This window comes from Phytophthora sojae (assembly GCF_000149755.1).
Source record: "Phytophthora sojae unplaced genomic scaffold PHYSOscaffold_3, whole genome shotgun sequence".
Taxonomy (NCBI): domain Eukaryota; phylum Oomycota; class Peronosporomycetes; order Peronosporales; family Peronosporaceae; genus Phytophthora; species Phytophthora sojae.
The window spans coordinates 5836368-5859704 of record NW_009258117.1 but is presented as its reverse complement, the minus strand read 5'-3'; the positions used below and the strand labels follow the sequence as shown (position 1 = coordinate 5859704).

General features: G+C 52.2%; 8 protein-coding genes across 8 annotated transcripts; 6 read left to right on the top strand and 2 right to left on the bottom strand.

The window, feature by feature from the left end:
* Positions 1–194: 194 nt before the first annotated feature.
* On the top strand, positions 195–3629 carry PHYSODRAFT_329160 (hypothetical protein; the record flags this gene model as incomplete). Its single annotated transcript, XM_009525555.1, has 12 exons — positions 195–317; positions 397–510; positions 915–1037; positions 1097–1332; positions 1389–1785; positions 1867–1974; positions 2030–2566; positions 2607–2713; positions 2742–2976; positions 3056–3362; positions 3394–3500; positions 3570–3629. 12 exons carry the CDS (start codon positions 195–197, stop codon positions 3627–3629), a joined length of 2454 nt encoding a protein of 817 aa, XP_009523850.1.
* Positions 3630–7001: 3372 nt separating this feature from the next.
* PHYSODRAFT_488215 (hypothetical protein) lies at positions 7002–8429 on the top strand (the record flags this gene model as incomplete). Its single annotated transcript, XM_009525554.1, has 2 exons — positions 7002–7152; positions 7972–8429. The coding sequence occupies 2 exons, from the start codon at positions 7002–7004 to the stop codon at positions 8427–8429; spliced, it is 609 nt and encodes a 202-aa protein (XP_009523849.1).
* A 2833-nt stretch (positions 8430–11262) lies between these two features.
* On the top strand, positions 11263–11709 carry PHYSODRAFT_495596 (hypothetical protein; the record flags this gene model as incomplete). The annotated part of the gene is made up of 1 exon (XM_009525553.1): positions 11263–11709. A coding segment is annotated over one exon (447 nt), but the record flags the coding sequence as incomplete, so codon positions are not given.
* A 4061-nt stretch (positions 11710–15770) lies between these two features.
* Positions 15771–15962, top strand: PHYSODRAFT_441374 (hypothetical protein; the record flags this gene model as incomplete). The annotated part of the gene is made up of 1 exon (XM_009525552.1): positions 15771–15962. A coding segment is annotated over one exon (192 nt), but the record flags the coding sequence as incomplete, so codon positions are not given.
* An 86-nt stretch (positions 15963–16048) lies between these two features.
* On the top strand, positions 16049–16219 carry PHYSODRAFT_445547 (hypothetical protein; the record flags this gene model as incomplete). Its single annotated transcript, XM_009525551.1, has 1 exon — positions 16049–16219. A coding segment is annotated over one exon (171 nt), but the record flags the coding sequence as incomplete, so codon positions are not given.
* An 875-nt stretch (positions 16220–17094) lies between these two features.
* PHYSODRAFT_313483 (hypothetical protein) lies at positions 17095–18302 on the bottom strand (the record flags this gene model as incomplete). Its single annotated transcript, XM_009525550.1, has 2 exons — positions 17095–17923; positions 18289–18302. The coding sequence occupies 2 exons, from the start codon at positions 18300–18302 to the stop codon at positions 17095–17097; spliced, it is 843 nt and encodes a 280-aa protein (XP_009523845.1).
* A 1356-nt stretch (positions 18303–19658) lies between these two features.
* Positions 19659–21329, top strand: PHYSODRAFT_285564 (glucose-6-phosphate isomerase; the record flags this gene model as incomplete). Its single annotated transcript, XM_009525549.1, has 1 exon — positions 19659–21329. One exon carries the CDS (start codon positions 19659–19661, stop codon positions 21327–21329), a length of 1671 nt encoding a protein of 556 aa, XP_009523844.1.
* Positions 21330–22618: 1289 nt separating this feature from the next.
* On the bottom strand, positions 22619–23107 carry PHYSODRAFT_313481 (hypothetical protein; the record flags this gene model as incomplete). Its single annotated transcript, XM_009525548.1, has 2 exons — positions 22619–22795; positions 22862–23107. The coding sequence occupies 2 exons, from the start codon at positions 23105–23107 to the stop codon at positions 22619–22621; spliced, it is 423 nt and encodes a 140-aa protein (XP_009523843.1).
* Positions 23108–23337: the final 230 nt, after the last annotated feature.

The window sequence follows — 23337 nt, the reverse complement described above, 5'->3', positions numbered from 1 at the left end:
GCTTTGTCGCTACCAAATATTTCACTTAGTTTTTGTATGATCTCTGTTTATATGCATACAAGGTATATGAGTCACATTTTTGGGGACCAAATTAGGTCTCACCTGTTTATTTGATTCACACTGCTCACGGCCACACACTCTTCAAAGCACCACTGCTCAACCAACACGCCTACCGCAAGCCTTCTTCGCTCGCCATGTCTCCTCGCACCTGTCTGACGCTAGAACAAAAGCTCCAAGTGCACCTAAAGCTCAAGCAGAATCCTGGCAGGAACAACCCCATGCTCGCCGAGTGGATCTACGCAACTTTCAAGGCCCGGGTCAGCCGTGCCACACTCGCCCGACTGCGCAACCTGCCTTTCTTCCTACTTCAGCCACGTCGACATGAGTGCGACCAAGCGGCGCCGAGTGAAATTCCCTCAGTTCGAGCGGGAACTGAGGGAATTTTTCTTTCAGAACGAAGCTAAAACGGCGATGGCGGACGACGTGCTCCTGCTGAAGGCGCATGTGCTGGTGGAGCGCTTAGGAGGAAGAGGAGGAACAGGAACCCGCAGTTCAACCTGCCATTGCTCTGAGACACTGCATGGAGCTGGCTGCATTTCTGCTGCAATGCGGAGAGCAGACTGACAGAGAACGAAGAGCTTTACAGACCGTGACCGCTTTGGTTCGAGAGACTACGGTGAAGGCAAAGCGGCAGCGAACTATGCACGATTTCTTTACGTGCACCACATAATTGTTTTAGCTGAGTCCATTTTATATGAGTCATTGTAGTTGATGGTCACCAACAGGGCCTCATATAAACAGGTTTGACTGTACCCATAACTTAAAATAGGAGCTGGCTATAAAAATCATATGTTGTTTTCAACTAGTGTCATTGGTCAAATAGTTAGTGCCCCTTAGAACTAAGCGACGCTTAGGACTACGATTATGCGGTATTGGTACGAGCCGTGGTAGGCAGCCACACGGAGTCGCATAAGTCAGCTGGTAGGGCGAAGGCGACGGTGTCAAGTGGCGAGGAGACGGAGCCGCGACGTAAGAAGGTATAAGGTCGCGGTAAAGCAGGCCGGCGCGAGGGAAGTACGTGACAACGGTCGCCCAGCTGACGAGCGACGACGTGTTGTTAGCGGTAATGGTGCAAGCAGCGGTGGCCAGGCAAGTGGCACCACTTGCTACCTGGGCGGAAAGCCGCTGCCCCACGGGTCCGAAGTATTACGCGTGCAACCAGAACGGGCACTACGCACGAAACTGTACGAATGAGGAGGCGAAAGCTAAGAACGACGCGTACTTGCAGACGCGTGACACGAAGACGGTGTCGGAAAACAGCAAGAGGGCGGCGTAGAGGGGTTACGGCGTCCGCGGAACCCCGAGCATCCCCAGCGACTGATAACGAGGACGAATAATGATGAAGAGAAAAGTCTGATGGTGACGAAGGCGCTGGATCAAACTGCTGGTGGTGGTGCGCAGATGGCGGCGTCACGAGGGGTCGAGGGCCAGATCCGAGGACGAGTCCGTGTGCTGACGGCGACAATGCCGCTCACAAAAGATGATGAGGTAAAAAATGATGAGGTAACCGATGACGAGGTGAACGATGATGATGCGAACGATGATGAGGAGACGAAGGAGGAGTCCTCCGGCGTCGAAGACAACGAGGACGAGATGAGCGAGAGGGGGCGGACGGCGTGCTGCGCGTCGTGGTCGGCCGGCAACCTGATGAATGAAATAATGCAGTTGATGAGGACGGAGGCAGAGTCGAAGGACAGCGACCGAGCAGCGCAGTACGTGGCGACCGTGCGGCCCGCCATGGCAGCGTGCGCTACGTGTGCGCCGAACGGGAGGAAGAGCTGCGAAGCTCTGCTGATGACGACATAGGGCGACGTCGAGCTGGAGAAGGCGAGACACAACCCTGTGATGACGATGATGACGAACGAGGTGAAGCTGGAGAAGGCGCGCCGGTGGCTGACTCAGCGGCAGCTGTGGGTACGTGCACGTTGACAGCCGCGTTTCGACGGGTACAGCAGCGATTGCGAACTAGGAGGCGGAGATGGAGGCGACGGCCACCACCACGACGAACAATGAGGACGAGGGCAACGCAACGCCCGAGTCAATGACAAACGACGAGTCGCCGACGAAGGAAGAGTCGACGACAACCGAGGTAGTGCAGGCGACAGCCGGCGTGACGAATGGCGAGCGCAAGGGCAACCAGACGCCCGAGCTTGCGGTGAGCAACGAGTCGATGACGGACGATGAGTCTGCAGTGAACAAAGCGTCGGTAATGACCGACACGCTGGCGGGGAACGACAAGTCCACGGTGAGCGCGCTGACGGTGACAGCAGCTACGCAGACGGTGATCGTAGACGATGGCGAGGTTAATAGTACGGTGACAGATCCAACGGAGATGGGGCCGGTGACGAACACGGCCCTCACCAATGACGAGGACGTGCACCCGGGGGACGGCGGAAGCTCGAGCGCGGGCGAGAGCTCGTCTGACAGTAATGAGCGTGCTGGTAGTGACGTGGAGCAAGCACGGCTCACACGGAAGAAGGCTCGCAAAGCCGCGAAGCGACTGCGAGTGAAGGCGCTGCTGGCGAAGCGTCGGCGAGCTGAGCGAGAATCCGATGACGAACGGCGCCGAGCAGCGGCCGAAGCTGTGGCGGCACTTGACGAACGAAGACAGCGCCGACAGCATGACGGAGATGACGGAGATGACGAACGCTCAGTGCGGCCATGCGACTTGGCACGCACAGGCGTGAGGTGACGAACGCGCAACAAGCGGTGAAGGGCGATGACGTAGAATACGTGGGCGCCGACGACGGGCTTCCGACGGCAACGATGGAAGTGGGCGGCGTCTCGTGGCGTGTGAAACTCGGCAGCTGCGCTCGCTATACCATCGCGGGCACTGAGTGGATGGTCCATGGTGACAAGCAGACCATGAACGCTCCTGTTGACTACGTTGAAGGCATTGGTGGCTTTCTACTTGACGTACTGGGAGTATGGAGGTTCAAACGGCGTACTGTATTCAATGAAGTTATCGAAGTTGATGTCAGGCTGTTCCGACGAGTTTCTGCTGGGAGTGGACTTCATGAGGGCGCGTGGAGCGACCATGGACTTCGATCGCAACGAAGTTCGGTACGTGGACGGTGAGCGAGCGGTCGTAATCCCGTTCCGGACGCATGATGGCGCTGGCGGAGCACGAGTCGCAGCTGTACAAATGGTAAGCAGGGCCCGACTCACGGGCAATGCCGTGATGCCTGTTGAAGTCTCCGTAGCAGCTGAAGATGGCGAACGCGGATTGTTCGTGCAGACGAGGCACGGGATCAGTGTTGTTGGCAGCGACGGTGACGACGGCTCGGAACGGAAGGGCCTGGGTACCAGCAATTAACACGAGTGATGAGTCAGCACGATTACCCAACAAGAAGGAGCTGGGCACATGGGTACCGGTGGATGATGACATGCAGATCCTGTCGATGGGTGACAGCACGACACCTCTGGATGACGAAGACGAAGTACACATTGGCGTTGATGACCCAAATTCACGTGTATTAGTTACTAAATTGTTACGTGTACATCGTAAGTTGACTGCGAGTACTGGGGATTGTCCTCCTGCGACGGCCTTGGACATCCACCACGAGTAAATAGTAGAAGCACACAAAAAGTCTGAAAACACACACAGCCTTAGGGGTAGGTCCACCATATTAGAAGACGGTAGTGAGCGGTTGGGAGGAGCGTAGCCGTAGCAAACCCGCGCGGTATTTGCGGAGGCGGGTCCAGCGACGAGCATTCCAGCGAGCGGACCCATTGTCGCAACTCGGAGTTAGTTTTTCTACTGCGGGGGTCTGGGGGTGCAACCCCCAGAATGCTTTTATTAGAAGGTCCCTGATTTGCTGTGTGTTTTTCACGCGTTCTCATCCACCACCATATTGACACGGGCGACTCAGCACCGATCATGTTTAAGCGACAGCGACAAGCGCATGCAGAGGATCAAATTATAGATGAGAATGTCGACAAGATGCTGAGTGCTGGTGTCATAGAAGAAGGGAACGGTGCATGGGGTTTTCCAGTGGTCCTTGTACGCAAGAAAGATGGTGAAGTACGTAGACTACCGTGCTCTAAACAAGGTGACGAAGAAGGACGTGTACCCTCTTCCCCGCACCGATGAAACCCTTGAGGCTCTGGGGGGGGGGGGGCATTGCTCTTCACTACACTAGATCTGCGTGCAGGCTATTGGCAAGTTCGTGTTGCACCCGATGATCAAGACAAGACCGCCTTTTCGACGAAGAGAGGGCTTTATCGCTTTGTTCGCATGCCCTTTGGCTTAACGAATGCCCCCTCTACGTTTCAGAGGATGATGAAGGGAGTGCTACGAGGTCTGACTTGGGTGACTTGTCTAGTTCACCTAGATGACATTGTGGTCTTCACCAGGTGGAATTGAGCGGCATGTGGTCGAACTGGCCAATGTGTTAGAGAGATTGGTTCAGGCCGGGCTGACTCTCAAGTTGAAGAAATGCATGTTTGCAGCTACATCTATGGAGTACTTAGGGCATGAGTTGAGCAGTGACGGTGTGCGACCTTTGCAGCGGCTGGTGACGGCTGTGCAAGAATTTCCGAGACCAGCAGATGCAGTGGAGGCCAAGCGATTTGCGCGTCCAGCGGGCTACTACAGATGTTTTGTTGAGGGTTTTGGGTCGACCATGGCTCCGGTTACGAAGTTGCTGAGGAATGATGTCGAGCGGGAGTGGACACCTGCTTAAGAGGCGGCGTTCGAGCGAGTCAAGATGATCCTGACGACGAAACCGCTACTAATCTACCCTAACTTTAACCTGCCTTTTCGAGTTGCGACGGATGCGAGTACGGTGGGCCTGGGTGCTTGACTAATACAAGATCACGGTGCCGGCTGGCAACCTGTAGCCTATGCCAGCAAGGTGAATAACACAGCTGAGAGTAAGTATGACATTACGGAGTTGGAATGTGTGGCGGTCGTATGGGCGATCAAGCAGTGCTCGGACATTACAATGAAGTATTATATTATTGATTTCATTGGGCAATAATAAATAAATGCATTGAGAAACCAACAACAATAAATAATGGATACATATATATTGTATTTTTATCCCCATCTGGAAAGTTTTGATGGGTATAGTTTAGGTTAAAATTGGGGAATTCACATGCGAAGCCCTTCAACTGATTTCATATTGATGCTCAATGGTATTATTTTCTCATTTAAGTGAATACACACTACAAAAAACAGCATTACGTACGATTTTTTGTAGACATATAATCTAATTGTTTGAGTTTACGGTACAATTTCTTTAAGGTATATTCTGACAATAAATGTAGATGAATATCATTAATAATTGGGTAACCAACTAACAATTGTAAATACATGCGATAGAAAAGATCAATAGTATTTATTATAATATATTTTTTCAAGCACCGCGATGAGAAAACTTTATATCTAAAACAACCAACCGCAATTATAAACCAAACACATGAGAGTTGAACTGTAGTAGCGATTGGGCTGCAATAGGGTGCCTGCTGTTTGCCCATACCATACGTAACGCTGCAGCGCTTTAGCCAATTCACACCTGCATATGGCAAGCATCGTATACGAACATCAGTACATGTTTTGCTCGGTAGCAATACAATACTGTACAGGCCAAACCTTACCTCGCGCGCTCTGCGGCGCTCGATGGCTCGCTGATCTCAATGGACCCGTTCGGCGTCAACGCGTACTCCGTGGCGCCTGTTGGCTCGAACATTTTGCTGAACGCGTTGGTCTTCACGGTGCGCTCTGCGGCGCTCGTTGGCGCGAAAGTATTCCTGAACGCGTTGGGCTTCCACGCGATCTGCGTGGCTGAGAGCTCGCAGGCTCAATAATATTCGCCCATTGCACCTCGGCGTCGATTTCCCTGTCTACGTTGGAGATCCAATTTACCACACGAATATATGGGTGCCGTTGGATGGTCTCTCGTGGCCCCACACGTTCTTCGACAGGGACAACGTGCACGATCGGAGGGTCCGGTTGTGCTTCGGGTGCAGCTCGCTCTCCGCGCGGATGCTCTTGTGCTGGATCGTCTCGTCGTTCTTGGCGCGCATCGTTGCCAACCGCATGCTGTGGAACTTGTTCTGGTGGTGGGGGCGGGAGTTCAGCAGGCGTCTGCATCAGAGGAAGACTGTGACGTTGTTGATGTGGACTCTGATGCGCACCTGAGTCGACCTCCTCGGCCTCCTCGGTCGGCTCATGCGCAAGCACCGGGTGCTGGTGTTCGCCATGTGCCTGTGTCGGACTAACTTCGAGCTCTCGGTTTATTTGCGGGACACCTGAAATAGATACGTGGGAGGTAAGATTTCGAAGGCTAGTGCTAAATAAAAACCAAGTAGACTTAAATAATAAATAATTCTCTAAAGGGTGATTCACAGCTATATTCTGCTGCATTGTGCAAACGTCCAAGTCAAGAGCAAGAAACCCCCCAAACTACGGCTCTGCTCGCTTTTCACTCGACGTGTCTGATCTCGAAGGTGCCAAGGAGTTGGGACTACTCAGGGACGATGTTGCAGTCGAGTCGACGAACACGACAAGCTCAACGTATGGCTTGGCCTACCAGCTCCGAGAGAATATTGCCAATTCAGTCTTTTCTTCACAAAAAGCAGTCCACAGCAAGTGCAAAGATTTGGCTGTGAGGTGCGGCTTCCAGATTTTTGTGAAGCAGACCAGTGTGAAGGCCGACAACTCCGGTAATGCGAAATTTGCGTGCAAGGCGCTCAATGCAACGCAATATTTCGACCGGACTACACCAGCTGCCCAACTCACGTGTCCGTTTTTCGTGAATGTTCACGGGAAATCGGGGAAGTGGAAGATAACCCAGGCAAATTTTGCGCAGAATCACCTCAAGTTCGTTGGTAGTGCCAAGGCCCCTTGTGTTGAAGGGTCCATCCCGTTGCCGTCCAAGCCCATGCGGAATTGCACGCAGCAGATAAGCAAGCTGGCAGCGATTGTCGAGACCGAAATGCTTCCCGCCCACGATGGATCTACGGCTTCTATGTCAGGCGCCGCTATCAGGAATTTTCTGAAATCGAAAGGAGCGGACGTAAGCGCTACATCGGTGTCCAGAATGAAGCAGAAAATTGACGACAAAATTCACGGCGACTTGGTAGAAAGTTACCAAAAACTGCGGGCGTACTTCGAGTTGATGGCGAACAAGAACCCCGGATCGGTTTGGAGAGTGGAAACTGCTGCGGACGGATCGTCATTTGGTCGAGCGTGCTTCATCCCTAACGCTGGTATTCACATTGCCCAGAACTGCAAAATGATGGTCGGCTTTGACGGGGTCCACCTTAAAGAGGAAATGCACGAACAGGGCATTTATCTGGTAGCTACCGTGAAAGACTACAACAACCACATCGTTCCAGTTGGACTCGCGCTGGTTTCACAAGAGGACAAGGTCAATCGGATTTGGTTCCTGGGAGCATTCAAGGAGGCAGTTGACTGGGAAAAGTTCACGATATTGTCGGATAGACAAAAAGGTCTGCTTCCAGCTGTCGCGACAATTTTCCCAAACGCTGGCCATCGATACTGCCTGCGGCATATCACGGACAACATTAACAGGAAATGTTCCAGGTTGTCCCAGGAAGACCGTGCGTGGGTATGCCGAATGGCACGCAGCGACTGTGAAAATGACTATAAGCTGTATCGAAGTGAACTCGCCGTGAACAACCCTGCCGCTGCGAATTTTCTGGACGGAATCGAACGTGCTCACTGGGTGAAGTACAGTTTCCAAGAAAAGTTTAATCTCCCGACTTTCGACGAAATAACCTCAAATTTGTCAGAGCAAGCGAACAACTGGATGGGTAAAGAGCTTCGGACCGCCAAACCCTTGGACGGATTCCACTTGTACTTCTTGAAGCTGAGTCAACTGATGTCCAAAAGGCGACAATTGATTGTAACGTGGACAAAATCTGGCGCACTCTCGGATTTAGTCCCCAAGTTGTTAGAGCGACGTACAGACCGCCAAGCTGCAGCTGATATGTGCGAGTTTACACCCCTTCTCGAGGGTGCGTACAGCGTCTTGTTCAAGGGCCCTGTTGCCATACCAGGATATGTGCACCCAGACCGGGTAGTGGATTTGCCAGCGCTGGAGTGCACGTGCGGCAATTGGCAAGACCAAATGTTCCCTTGTGTCCACGCAATTTGCGCTGCTTCAAAGGATGGCCGACGAATCGAAGACTTGTATGACGCCAAGCGTATGTCGATCGAGCACTTCCGCGATACGTACACATTCAAATTTCTCCCTTGGCCGACAACAGCAACCTTACAGCGGGACGACACAATTCTTCCTCCACAACTTGAACCCACTCCTGAACGGATTGGTAAAAGAGGGTTGAAGCCGGGGAAGAGGCCACAACACAAGCGAAAGATTGTGATAAACGCGCTGTAGGGACAAGAATAAGCTTCGTCGGGCAAAGCCAATTTATACTTTATCGATCTGTATTTTTGACAAACAACACTTCATAATTAATAGATATTGTGCTTTCCGACAATTCTAACCAAATATGCAAGTGTTGCTGAGTCATATTTGGGTAAGGTATATTAAAAATCTAAACCGATAGATCTCTAGTGTTGTGCCCTAAGAACACGCGAGTAAAATACTCGTAAAAATCTCTTAAACTCTAGAAGGAGTAGGAACTCTACGAATGTACCACTCCATGGTACACCCTTTTTGTATAATTTAAGCCGCAATGGTGCAATATGCTACGTTGATCTGCAATCTGAATTTTGCAATTTAACTACGTTAAATTTAGCCAAATCACAACCTGACCTCCGGGCTGAAGTCTACTGTATTTATTTTAAGGCAACACTTAGAATAGAAATAGACTGCGAACTACATTTTCAGCGCTTAGGCAAGCCCCATTCTGCTTTGTGCTCAATGCCACGCCTTAACCCACGACAGTGCCACGCCCAGAACATCCAGCGCCGCCTGGACGGCTCGTTTTACCGTCTCCGACTGAATCCCGGTAATTCCGCTCATGACGTCAGCGACGAAGACACCGACGAGCAGGAAGAGGAAGAATCATCAGTCGGGGGTGTACTCCGAGAAGAACGACGTAGGGGTGGTGGCCTCTTCGCAAGCAATCGAAGGGCCCAGAGAGGCGTGGATGGGCAGCTACATGAGGTAGAGCGAATATACGCGAAAAGGTGGATCAACGAAAGAGTATATTATCTCATCCAATGGGTTGGGTACCGGGAGCTTACATGGGAACCGGGAAGCCACGTTCCCATGCGCCTGAAGCTACGGTTCGAACGCGAATCGATCGACTTCATCTGGGTCTACCAATCGACAAGAGGGAGACGTCGGACTCGCCATCGACGACCGACACGACGCAGCGCAAGGATCCAGTCTCGCAGAGAGTAGGTAGATACGTCTTGATAAATACGCATCACGAACTTAGCAAATACTGTGACAGTAGTTTGTTTTTCGGTCGGCCTGGGGGGCGATCCAGTACTTTTCTACTGGATCATGGTAATTCCTCCGCATATCACCTTCCAGCTCCCGTCTGCTGCAACTTGTAGCTCGCTGGCAGCTTGCAGTTCGACCTGCAACCCAAGTCACCCTTTCTAACACATCTTGTGCTGCATCTTATGTTGCATCTTATGCTGCATAGTACGCTGCATCTTATGCGGTATCATTTAGGTTGCAAGTTATCGATAAACATACTAATGCATACGTGGTTACTACGGCATACTTTTGCGGCGAGTGCAGTCAACAGGGGCCCATATTCCTGTGCATGAAGCCGCGCCGCACGATGCGCGGTGTCGCGATGACTTGCTGGGATGTTTGGCTCCGTGAGTGGATGCATGGCAAGCTCATTCCCGTAGACACAGGGAGAAGCATCCGGATGCGCCGACCCGCCGACGCAGTGGCTAAACCATCAACACCAGGGACGCCTGTTACGCCGCTAACACCTATCGGACCGGCTAGCAGCAGCAAGAGGCGTAAAACATACAGGTAGACCGTAAGTAGCTACGACGAGGGAGCCAATTCAATTAATTGCGATAGTAACTGGGGGTGACACCCCTACTTACTCTATAGATTTTTGGATGAGAGTTTTTTTTTGTGAGGATGGGGCTTTAGTGAGAGCCGCCCTTGTCTCGTATCTGTACCGGGGTCTGTTTTTCTCACGTCGGACTACGCTGCATTATGCAGGTTTAGCCTGAATATTCAAGTTCGGATATGCAGCTTAGTGTATGTTTAGACTCCCACATCCCTTTATATACAAACCTCAAGTAAATAAAGTTGCATATGCAGCTTAAAAAAATTGAAAATGCTTCGGGCTGGAGGGGTTAAATAGTGCATGCTGATCTACGCCTGCTAAAGAGCAGGCAGACGTAGTACACGCTTCCCGGCGGTGGGGGTTCTACATCTAAAGGTAGTTTCCACTACCTGCAACATGTATCTACTTCGAAATAGATGTAACATTACACGTTCTGTACGATGCACTCAATAATAACACGAAATCGTATACATGTAGGCCGGATAGAGTAGCGGGCCCCCTTTGTGTTGGCGTCCGCTAGCACCAGCGGCCCGAACACCTCGAGTAGAAGCTAAAATACAAGGTTGCCTTCTTTGGCAGTCAAGGAGTCAAATTGACGCCTTGTCCGTGGCTCGGCTATTGTCTGATACTGTACCAGCAGGTGAGTCAATAAGAGCGCTCTGATTGGTGCTGCGGCGTGCAACCCCTACTCACTCTCGTGCGGCGACTTCGCCAACCTACCCCACTAACCAATCACAAGTCCTTATTTCGGCTCATGCGGCCGCATGCGGCGAGGAATTCCGGTTGAGAACGGCCTGCGCCGGCTATAGATAGGGACCATCAAACAGAGGACGATTACACTTTTTCGGGTTTTACGTAGGACCTGTTTACACGATTTTGGGGATTATGATGCTGCAAATGGGGGGGGGGCACATATGAAATGCAGGCTACCTCCTCACTTTTCAATTCGCCCTCCAGCTCCAAAGCGGCCAAGCTCCAAGACAGCAACGCATGAGTATGCGCCACACCATTCTGCTGATCCTCGCTGCCTTATTTGCAGTCGGCGATGCTGCTCGAACACTCAACTGATCCATCGACTCGAAGGCGATCGCTCCCAACCCGACAATTTTCCCCTCCATCGCTGTCCACGAGGAGAGTGTGGCATCGGCGAAGAGGACCTTAAGATCGTACGAGTCCGAAGACTCGAAAGAGGCCCGCACCTCCAACAACGAGGAGGACGAAGAGAGGGGTCCCATTCCGCGACTGTCGAAGTTGGCGGAGATGACGTTGAAGCAAAACCGATTTCACAATCTCGAGAATTGGCTGTGGCTGAGGACGCAAGCTGACCCGAGGAAAGTTTTCAAGTTTTTGCTTCTTGGCGAGGCGGGCGTGAAGCTGGAGAACAACCCGAAGTTCATTCAGTGGATCAAGTACGTCAAGCTGTACCAGGCGGATCAAGGCGTCCACCGCTTCACGGCCAGCGATATCTTCTACACGCTCTTGGCATCAAAGAGGACGGAAGAAGAGGTGGCTGTGCTGTTTGCCTCACTCAAGAAGATCCCGGGCTTGAAGAAACTCGCGGAAGACCTACAGAAGGCGCAGTTTGACTCGTGGAGAATCAAAGGCAAGATCCCGAACGCGGGGAGAATATATGGGAAAACTATGCCAAGTATGCTGCTCGAGTGAGAGAGAACGCAGCTGCGGAGTAGAACATACCCGCTGCGGAGCTATGATACCCACTCTACCGAATGCTAGACCTTCACCCACTCGGTAGGCTCTATCGTTGGCCATTCCTAATGAACTCCTCATTTTCCGCGATAGATCTTGAATTGCATGATACTTTTCTAATGATCGGTGATTCAGACTGACTGCTTACGGGCTCTCAGTTCATAATCGTCCGTGTTCGAAGAGTGAGAGAGCTCAAAACGTTGTTGAAAAACGACAATCGAAGGCTGCGGTGGATGTTGTGGTTACCGCGGCAAAAAGTTTAGGGATTGACGTAAACATGGCCTACAATGTACCACTTTGTATGAAAATCATAAAAGTATCTTGAGCTATGTATCTGAAGAAATAGCATATGCACTCACTCAGATAATGGCAAGCATTAGTAAACGAATATTCTGAACGAATTTACCTGTTAGAACCAGCTGAACCATACAGATCTACGAGCTAAGATGGACTCGACCATCTTAGCTTGTAGTTCTGTATGGTTCAGCTGGAGCCTCATAGGGAAATACCTCCAGCCTGGAGGTATGTCCCTATTCGCAGTTCGAAGAACTGTCGATTGGGAAAGGTTTTTGGATGACATCGAACGACATTCACGCTACAGTCGTAGCTTCCCCGCCTAGCGGATGACATCGAACGACATTCAAGCCACATGAAACCTTGGATCTTCCTCAATCAATTCAGCGCTCGGATTGACAGATAGATAGACAGACAGACAACTGATTGAGAACTTCAAGGTTGCTGCGCTTTGGCTGGGAGACCAATTTTCTACTTAGTATTTTTATCGTGGAAGTGAAAGATCTGCATGGTTGTTCACAGACAGATAGTTTACACTAAAGATGTTCAGATGCAGCCCTCCGCAATCTAAAACTCTTTGAAAGTCGACGCGTTTACTTCTAATTCGCGTTTGTATCGAACCTGTTGTATATTCTTTAGAGGTCGATGCAGTAGTTGGTAAACTGCCTGTGGAACTACGCATACTGCAGCTTTCGAGAACCCTAGCAGTCGGAGGCAGGCAGATGCTGCGGCTGCGAAACAGGCGCAGGAGACGCCTGTGGATGGCGGTTTTGTAGCACAAAATCTAACCTAGGACAAAATTTGAGTCAAGAAGCACGGTTAGTTGATGATAACTACGGCCATCTACTGCGGCTGCTTCGCAGCCGCAGCATCTCGCCGGTAATGTGCAGCTGGAGAAGTACGAAACGATGTTCTAGTCAAATTGAAACGAACAAATGTCTGCCTACTTTCTTAAAACTTGTGAAGAGCGAAAAACTTCCAAAGACCTGTTTTGTTTTTGAGAAGCTTTTGTACCATCGCTTATTGCGATTTCGATGTCTCCTGAACGTTACCTGTAACTGGGAATACATTCGTGACGAATAAAAGTTTGTGAGGCTGGTAAACCAGCAAGCTGGTCTCCCAGGATAAGTTGAAATCGTAGCCTGTTAGCTCTGTAAAAGTTGCGCCTGAAGTCACATCGTAGTCGCGGAGCTCGTGCAGTGTGCCGTTCCGCCAAGCTGGGGGTGAAAGACTTTCAGAAGTTCAAACGGAGTAGCCACGCACGTAGAAAGCCACGCTTGGCTTGGTGACCATTATCATACACACTTGCTCAAGAAAATTATGAAATTATGCGTAATTGATCGCCTTACTGGTATTATTTGTAAAACAAAAAGCATCTCCAATTTATGCTAGGCCTCGAAGATGGTTTGAACCAGTTCTCGACCCAAAAATTCTTAAGTGGCCCGAATCGACGATTACTTAATTCATTCCATTTCTGGGCTTGCTCGCAGAAATGAAACTTTAATTAAAAACTGGGCCTGTTCGTTGGGCACTTGCCTGATCGGCTTAGCCGTAGTTTGTTTTTGATGTAAACCAGGTTTTCCAGCTTAGACATGAACACACGGGTTCTACAGACTACGACGAAAATATCTGGCAAGATGAAGTCCGGTAGACAAGGTCGTGCAACGAACAACAAGAAATTCGCCAGCCAATATGATGTGCTGTTTTGTACTTCATAGTTTTGTGACAGTTGACGCGTATTTTATGTCGTGTCACAGTATTCTCAACTTTTACATATACGTTAGAATCGCCAGGTGTCGAGCCGCGCTGAAGGGCAAGATCGTATGCAACCCGAGAAAGTCGAAATTAACGTTTTTTGTCGAAAGAATGCGAGAATGCAGCCCGTGCTACCTTGTTTGTCGTAGTAGCATGCATCGTATAGCTAGCTACTGACAACTATATTCTACAATGTTGAGCTCAATGTTGGGCATACGTCCTGATGATGCTGATCGTGAGCCCAACCACAGCGTCCAATAACTATACGGGCATTATCACAGCACTACGTCGTACTTGTATAATATTACATATTATGTAATATGTTCAGAGCACTTAAAATTGTACTTCGAAGTAGTACTTTACTGACCCCATTGGCTTTGATACTATCGACCCGGTCGTATTCTATGACCTCCTCTTTCAGACACACTAGAAGATGATATTGCAAACGTATTCCACATGCATAGTTCTATGAGCCGGTCGACTACGAGACTGAAACCGATTAATTGGTCATGTAAATTTATCCTGGAAGAGGGAATTCCTGCACATTCATTGGAACGAGTCTTTGTGGATTAGGCACGACTTCCACGAAAAATATTAAAGTTGTGCGAGCCAAGGTAGCTTGCTTGCTACTGTTTTTATTCGTATTTGCCGAACCCCTTTTAGGCAAAAGCAAAACTATCTTGAGATTGACAGGATACCATGTTGTCACTGAATACGGTGTATCCGTATTTATGATGATTCCTTCTGAAAACGCCTTATAGCGGCAAGTAGAGCTTTGGCATATGCATGTATCAAGTGAAAACTAATTACACCGATTTATTGCTGCTAGCCGATACGCTGGCAAAAGTTACGACCTCTTAGTCAACTGCGCTTCGTTTAGATCCTCGAGCCGCTTTTGCTTTTTTAAGGCATGTTTTGTTTTTGAATGATTAATTTTTGAATGATTGATCTCGACAAGAGCCCATCGAGTTTGGTTTCATTTTGTAGCATTTTATCGGTCCGAACTACCCCATCAAACAAAAATCTTTGTTTGAGCTTGCAACAGACGAACCGAAAGCACTTTACCAGGTATGTACTCCCCGACTTGTGAGGTTGAAGCAGATGCAGCGTGTTCAAGCTGTAAAATGTACTACCGGCGGGACCAGCGCTATAAATTCGTCGATTTATTGATGCTCGTCACGATGGCAGCTAGTCTGAGCGACATGCATCCACAATAGCGGTCTAGTACAGGTACAAAACTAAAGAAGACTTCCAATATCTACTGCCTACACATCAGCTTACCCGGCAGTTGCTGCGGCTGCGAAGCGGGTGCAGGAGATGCCTGTGAATAGCACAAGGTTTTTGATAATGTTAACGGGAAATTGCGCGCGCGGAGTCTGCTGCTTGTTTTACTTTTAAGTACTTACTTGGCTACGAGATATCTGACGATGTAAGCAAGCGTCGCAATTTTAATTTCTTTTTATCTAGTACAGGTTGATTTGGTTTTATTTTTTTGTGAATACAGGCTGTCTACTGGGCGAACCTCATCTAAAACTATTTCGGCGTACATTACCCTTCATTAGCTATAATGCTTCATTTAGCTTCGAACTGCGAAACCCCCCGGGTTCACCACCCGGGTCACCAATGTACTACATGTATGCAAAGGGGCTGCATACTACGTAGTAGTACTTAGTAGTACGTAGGCAAATACCTACATAACTTCATCTGAATAATCATGCATCTTTATAGGATTTGCTAACCCCAAGAATGGAGCCTCCTCTTATGTACGATCGACCAAGCAAACCAGCACAAGACGTTCGTTGCAGTGTTGCTGCCCGCTACCTCCACTTCATGCACTCGCATTCACGAATTTCCAGACATTCTGCCGGATCTCCTCGATTCAAGACCCAAGTCGCTCCACAACGTTGAAAAAAAAGTATCCGTCGACTGTCGAGCCGTCACAGTCGATCGGGGATCGCAGTGCTGCCAGTGAAGCAATGATGACCAAGGGGTACCAGGCTCTCCACGACCACATTGCGACTGCAACGGAGCGCGCTCTTGGCAAGCCACTCCCTCGAATGGAGGTGACCTTCGAAAACTTATCCGTCACGGCCGATATCGTCGTGAAAGACGAAACGCAGCTCGAGACGGAGCTCCCCACGATCTTCACCGTCGCCAAGAGCACGCTGCTGCGAGTGATCGCCAAAAAGCACGTGGCCAAGAAGCCGCTCCTCCGTAATGTCAGCCGGGATCCGGCAAGTCGTCGTTGATGAAGGTTCTGAGGGGACGTTTCCCGATAACCGGCAACATCACGGTGGACGGGAATGTGGCGCTCAATGGTACGGAACAGCACGAGCTGAGGAAGAAACTACCGCAGTTTGTGTCGTACGTGGGGCAACACGACGTTCACTATCCGACGCTCACGGTCAAGGAGACGCTAGTTACCGGGACCAGTTTTCCGGCTTCAGCATTACCGGCTTCAGTTACCGAGGTGCCGCCTAATTAATCTGTGTTGGGCTGGCCACACTCCCTCCGGGGTTACTGCTATACCAGAATAATACATATTTTCTTCATTTTTATTGGCAATTTTCAGAATCCTACATTGGGGACCTGGGGGGGGAGGCAGTTCGAAGGTAGTCTGCTTCGCAGCCGCAGCGTCTGCCCCTTGTGCCACTAATGTAGGCGCCGACACCAAGCAGTCTTACTAGAATCATTGTCATTATACTTGTTTACAGGGGGGTTCAACGCAAAACCTACCAGTCATTTTTGCCGGGGTTTACTTTCAAATCCGTCTACCAGTCAGTGTGCTGGGCAGCACGCTGCCTACGTCCAAAGCAAACGGGGGTTATTATCAGGGCTGTCATACGTCAAATTCATTGACGTTTAGCTTTATATATCTCGTTAGATCAGGTGCACAAACTTGGTGAGTTTTCTACTAGTAGTAAAAGTTTCCTAAAGCTCAATGCTACTCGGTGTTTACTTCGCTAAAAAGCCTCGTTGAACGTCGAAAACAGAGCAGCAACCTCTCTGTTGCTCCCCTCCTCTCATCACCAAGTCCCTGATTTGCCTTCTCTTCGGTGTATTTTATTTCCTCATGTACATGTATCGATTGATCGCGCGATTCGTGCCGGTCGTCGCCGTGAAAGGTTGTCGACACCGTACAGTAGAAGGCACTTGGTGTATGATTGCCGTGCCCCGAGTTTTTTTTTGCTTGTTTTCAGCAAAGTGATTTTTATATGCTCGAGCGTCCAAAACGTTTTCTCTCCAAACCCACCGCGCATTTATATATCTCAACTGCCTCGAGCTCAAACTCTACTAATCCAGAGGTTTACGTCCTCCACCCACGAACGAACCATCCACGCACCACGCACAGTCGACATCTTCGAACCCTGCGCGTTCCAGAGCGTTTAGCTGCTTGAACAGCGACAGCTGACCCACGTGGTCTGCAAACACGATGTGCCCTCCCGGACGCAACGAGCGCCACACCACACGGAAGAGCTGCTCGTACTTGTCCTCCATCGACATTTCCCCCTCCGTGTCTTCCTCTCCTGGCTGCGCGTAGTGCGCGGGCCTCTCCACGACCACGTGGAAGGCCAGACAGCCCACGACCACGTCCACAGGCTGGGTCCAGAGCTCCGTCGACTGCGTTGGCGTCACCTCTCGCGTCGCAAACTGCGCTCTGTACCTAGCTCCCGGCTGCAGTTTCTCCAGTCGATCCGCCGCCATCTCCAGCCGCTGCTTAGACGAGTCCAGCAGCGCCAAGTGCGCCGTCGGGTAGGCCTCCAGCACTGCGGCGGAGGCTCGGCCGCTGCCTGCGCACAGGTCCAGCACGAGCTTGTCGTCGCAGGGCGGCAGCGCCAGCACCAGCTGCGAGAGCATGGGCTTGGCCTGTGGCAGGCGCCTCTCTAGCTGCAGGTCGTACCAGTAGGCGTTGCCCCAGAAGCCGCCGCCGCTGGTTAAGTTGCGGAGCCAACTGTCAGAAGGAGGAGAAGAAGAAGAAGATCCGCTGGGCTCGGGGCTGGAGCTGGGCTTGTCCACGTGGTCTGCCTTCCGCTTCTTGGGTGTGTGCGTGGCCTTGTCGTTGAACGGGGCGAGCGTCATCTGCTTGGAACCGCCGGGGGTGCTGACGGACACGAACTCCGGGCTGGAAGTGTCGGCGCAGTCCGCCATGATGATATCAGATTCTGTGAGTGGCGTTGCAAAGTGTCGACTCGGCTCGTAATCACAAGGGCTTTATGAACTGTCACTACTTCAACAGCAGCAGCTAATACTGTCGCGATGCAGGAAGACCGGTTGCTGTAGTTGCTGCGACTAAGCTTACGCTAGAGCGGGCTACAGGAGCAGCACGGGTCCATTTTTAACTTGAGACGTTGGGTTCTCGGTACAAACAACTACTTGCGAGGTACAGACGAAAACCTGTCCGTAGCTGATTGCCGATATTTGGGCCAGGTTACAGCTTCATCTACAACAAGCAAGTCCACTACGTTGATCCAGGAGCCTTTTGTTCGCGCTTTGTCTTCCATCGCAAGCACAGTGCTATGCAATATATGAACGTGCCGACCTTCATGTGTCCAAGCGATGGACCCCCCCCTGCTTCGCTTGGATTCTTCTGAAAGGCATAGCAAGTAACATCAGGGCCAGTCTTGTAATCCCTAGCGCACCTTAAACTTCGCCAGCTTCATTCTCTCTTCATCCAGAATCAATCTGCTAGTAGTGAACCATTTTGGCAAACATCGTCAGCTCCGGGGCGTGTTGAAGCAAACGCACGAGTGTTGGGGCCTTACCATCCGAGCTCGTCGTCTTCAATCGAAGTTTGTAAAACTCAAGCATTTGTTAGGCTCAATAAACTGGGTGCTGCCTGTCAACAGCCTACGTCCACCTTCGTGTACCAGAGTCATGACAAGCATCACCGCCGAACTCACCTGCCACGTATGCACCGCACCGGCAAAAATGGGAAATGCTCGAGTCTCTCGAAGGCGAGCAGACTTGAGCCAACTGTCGCAGGCGGCCGTGAGTATTCCACCTGCGCTGCAAGCAACATGCATTATAGACAGTGGGCATGGACCAACAAAAGAGGAGTGCCAGCCCTCGACCGTGCTATGTCAATACCCCAGCAAGTCGATCCACAGCAGGCCTCGCCGCTGCCGGCGGTCTCAATAAATTGCCAAGTTATTCGAACCGTGGCCAGCTACGTTCTTGCCGCGATGATGCCGCAATGCTCTTTGCCGCGCGCACCGGAGCTTCCGACGCGAAAACAGAACTCGCACCGCGAATTTGGGTCGGATGTCCTGACGTCGGCAACGTGGCCGTAGCCGCGTGCGTGGCGTCGAGACGTCTTTGCCTGGCTGCATAGAGGCGCTGGCGATGGCTCGACAAAGTGCGTCCACGGCGGACCGATTGCAGCGAGGACTGTTGGCCACCACCACTTTTGCCCCTTGGAGAAATAATACGTAAAACTCAACAGATACGCCATCAAGCGACAGCGCTCGATGGCGCGTGGGTCCCGTCAACCTCGTCATCGGACGAATGTCGCGCCGGCAGTTTATGTGCCACGACACAACGGCGATCCAGTGTCAGCCATCGCAGCAAACTTGGCCAATTTCCTGTCATGATTCGATACCCTGTCATTCTCGCTGCAAATATTATTATCTATTTACTACGGCTCCTACGTCCATCCTGCTCACCACATACAAATCTCCAGTCAACACCCCTCCCCACTTCAACCATCCCCACGTGACGCGCTCCCTGTATCCACCTGATACGGTCTCAACGTCAGCAGCTTCGGATCCTTCCCTTCGGATCATTCCGCAATTGTCCCTCTAGCGCGCACGTCTCGCCGCTTCCTCCACTCCATCCCCACCACCTTCATCACCACCGCCATGATCAGCGACACGCCCGCCTGGAAGGCCCTGGCCGAGCACGCGGCCGAAATCAAGGCCACGCACCTGCGCGAGCTGCTCGCCGACGACGCGCGCAACGCCGCCATGCGCACGGAGCAGCAGGGCATCTACCTCGACTTCTCGCGCCAGAACGCCACCTCCAAGACGCTGGACCTGCTCTTCGAGCTGGCCGAGACGGCCGATCTCAAGAAGAAGCTGCAGGCCATCGCCTCGGGCGAGCACGTGAACGCCACGGAGGACCGCGCCGTGATGCACATGGCCCTGCGCGCCCCCAAGACGGAGAAGATCCTCGTAGACGGCCGCGACGTGGTCCCCGACGTGCACGCGGTGCTGGACGCCATCCGCGCCTTCTCCGACAAGGTGCGCGGCGGCCAGTTCGTGGGCGCCACGGGCAAGCAGATCAAGAACGTCATCTCCATCGGCATCGGCGGCAGCTACCTCGGCCCCGAGTTCGTGTTCGAGGCGCTGCGCCAGGAGCCCGTGGCCAAGGCCGCCGCCGAGGGCCGCAGCCTCCGCTTCCTGGCCAACGTGGACCCCGTGGACGTGGCCCGCGCCACCGCCGGCCTAAACCCCGAGGAGACCCTCGTGGTGGTCGTGTCCAAGACGTTCACGACGGCCGAGACCATGCTGAACGCCCGCACGCTGCGCAAGTGGCTCGTGGACGACCTCAAGCAGAAGGGCGCCAGCGAGGCAGACGCCGTGGCCAAGCACATGGTGGCGGCCAGCTCGGCCGTGCCGCTCGTGCAGGAGTTCGGCATCGACCGCGCCAACATCTTCGGCTTCTGGGACTGGGTCGGCGGCCGCTACAGCGTCACGAGCGCCGTGGGCATCCTGCCCCTGGCTCTGCAGTACGGCTTCGACATCACCGAGAAGTTCCTCGCGGGCGCGCACGCCATGGACAAGCACCTGCTCGAGGCCCCGCTGCGCAGCAACCTGCCGGTGATCATGGGCCTGCTCGGCGTGTGGAACTCGTCGTTCCTGGGCCACAGCTCGCGCGCGCTGCTGCCGTACTCGCAGGCGCTGCTGCGCTTCGCCGCCCACATCCAGCAGGTGGACATGGAGAGCAACGGCAAGCGCGTGACCGTGGAGGGCGTGGACCTCCCGTTCCAGGCCGGCGAGATCAACTTCGGCGAGCCCGGCACGAACGGCCAGCACAGCTTCTACCAGCTCATCCACCAGGGCCGCGTGGTGCCGTGCGACTTCCTGGGGTTCTGCGAGTCGCAGAACCCCGTGCAGCTCGCGGGCGAGCCCGTGTCCAACCACGACGAGCTCATGTCCAACTTCTTCGCGCAGCCCGACGCGCTGGCCCGCGGCAAGTCCCTCGAGGACCTCAAGGCCGAGGGCGTGCCCGAGAACCTGCGCAACCACAAGCTCTTCCCAGGCAACCGCCCGTCGGTCTCGCTGCTGTTCAAGAAGCTGGACGCGTACTCGACCGGCCAGCTGCTGGCGCTGTACGAGCACCGCACGGTCGTGCAGGGCTCGATCTGGGGCATCAACAGCTTCGACCAGTGGGGCGTCGAGCTCGGCAAGGTGCTCGCCAAGCAGGTGCGCGCGCAGCTCAACGTCTCGCGCACGGAGAACGCCCCCGTCAAGGGCTTCAACAGCGCCACCACCAGCATGCTGGAGGCCTACCTGGCGTACAAGGCCTAAGGTGACAACGACTCGTGACGCGAGCCTGTACTCGTTAGTGGTTTGCTTTGCGTGTTCTCCTCCCTAACCGAAGGTCAGTCATAACTATCAGAAAAACAACAATTCTTTGCCAAAGTACATCGGCCGGCCACGTCAGTGGCAGCGCGTAAAGATCGGTGAGGTACCATCGCGCAGGATTGTCGAGACCGCTGAGTCATACACTGTACACCGGCATTGCGCAACCACTATACAAAGCGAGTTCATTTCCGGGCTTGAACTGTGAGCTGAGCTTCTTTGCTCGTATGACCGCAGTCTCTCCGAGGCGAAGCTGACTGAAAACATACTACCAAACGCCATTTTGTTAGCACCCGTTGGCAAGTTGCTGGGCTTCTTTCTGCACTAGCTCAGCGAACTTTGGTAGACCCAGTGGCGATCCCATCAGCAGCATGCGGTGCGCTAGCAATATTTCCGTGGTGTAAGACGCATGATCGGAATTTGGGTTGTTGGCATCGCCCGAGAGTGCATCAGTGCTAAGCTTAGCCAGGAATATGACGACCAAGACTAGTTTAACGGACTAGTTTAACGGAATGGTTGCGCATAGTTTCTTGATAGTTTCTTGAGTGGAAATTCGAAGGAGGTGGAGTAAGCCGAGTGCAAATTGCAAAATGACATTGGGCGAGAATTCACGTGTGGATTTCACGGTTGTCATCGTTGAGTTTCTGGCTCTTCGGATCGACAGTGCAGTACAGTGGGGGTAAGAGGTCATCTATTTACGTTTAACGAGAAACTATTGAGTCCTGGAATCGCTGTAGGGTGTTCCGAATCGAATAATGATCCTGCAACCCCTTTTCGCTACTACTGGTCTTCATTTCGTTCCCTAACCTGGTGGTAAAGTGTTGCGGAATATCTGCTCTCAGGAGCACTGCGTCTGTGTGTCTTGCCAGTTGGCGTGATATCACCAAGGCTTTTACGGCTTTTCGTGGTCCTTTCGTAAGCGGTTTTCTTACCAGCATTCCAACACTAGAAATTGGCGGCGCTGTATTGCACGAGTACTCGGACAGGTGTCTTGAAACAGTGCAGTACAGTAGTGGACTGAAGGCAAATGGCGTGGACAGATTCGAATAGCAACAACAAGATGGATTCAGAAACGTAAATCTTGGCTGGGATAGGTTGTATGCACCAACAAATGTTTTTTAAATCAAGTTTTCCCTGCGTATTGTAGAGCTCATCACATCCTACACCTCTCCGCGGCTCTAGCTCTCACCTAAACGACTGAAAACCAAGCGAATAATGACCGCCTCAGCAGCGCATCAGATGAAAATCCGACGCAGTGGGTGTTGTCCATCCACGTGATCTGGCGGGAGGTGATTTGCTTGATATCGCTGCGCTCTTGTCTCGACGAGATAATGCGCCTCGACGAGATGCTTTTCGACGTCGTTAGCCACCGGTAGCGCCAGTTGCGCGGCATCCTGTAGGAAAACACTACTCTACAGGGAACCCATCATCGCGCAAATTCTCCCGTACTGACCGGTTGTATTCGGCGCCAGCATCACGTGTCCACAGCGACCTCCTGCCAGAGGCTCGAGTACAGCGACCAGATCGTTGATAAACGAGCTGCAGGTCATTAGCGGTGGTCGAGTCCGCAGCCACTGAGGCGCTTGAGCCGGGTCCAAGCTATTCGCGGCAGCCACAAACGCGGTCACGTTGTCCACTTGCCAGTCGAAAAGGAAGCCTGGGTGCTCCTCGTCGACCTGGATCGTCGGCAGGTACTTATTTAGCTGCCGCAATTCGAGCAACATGAAATGTTATGAGCCTGGCTGTGCAGTCAGTGGTACATCCCAAAGGACAAGTGTCTTACCACAAGGAAGAGCCACAAGGAATGCTGCGCGGAGCCAGCAACACGTTCCCACGAGACGAGGTCCACTGGGCCACGACGTCCTCCCGCCAGCGGCTGGAGCTCAGAGACGACGTTGACAAACGAGCTCGCAGTCAACTAGACTTGCATGCCACTTTTGTTTCACTCAGTATG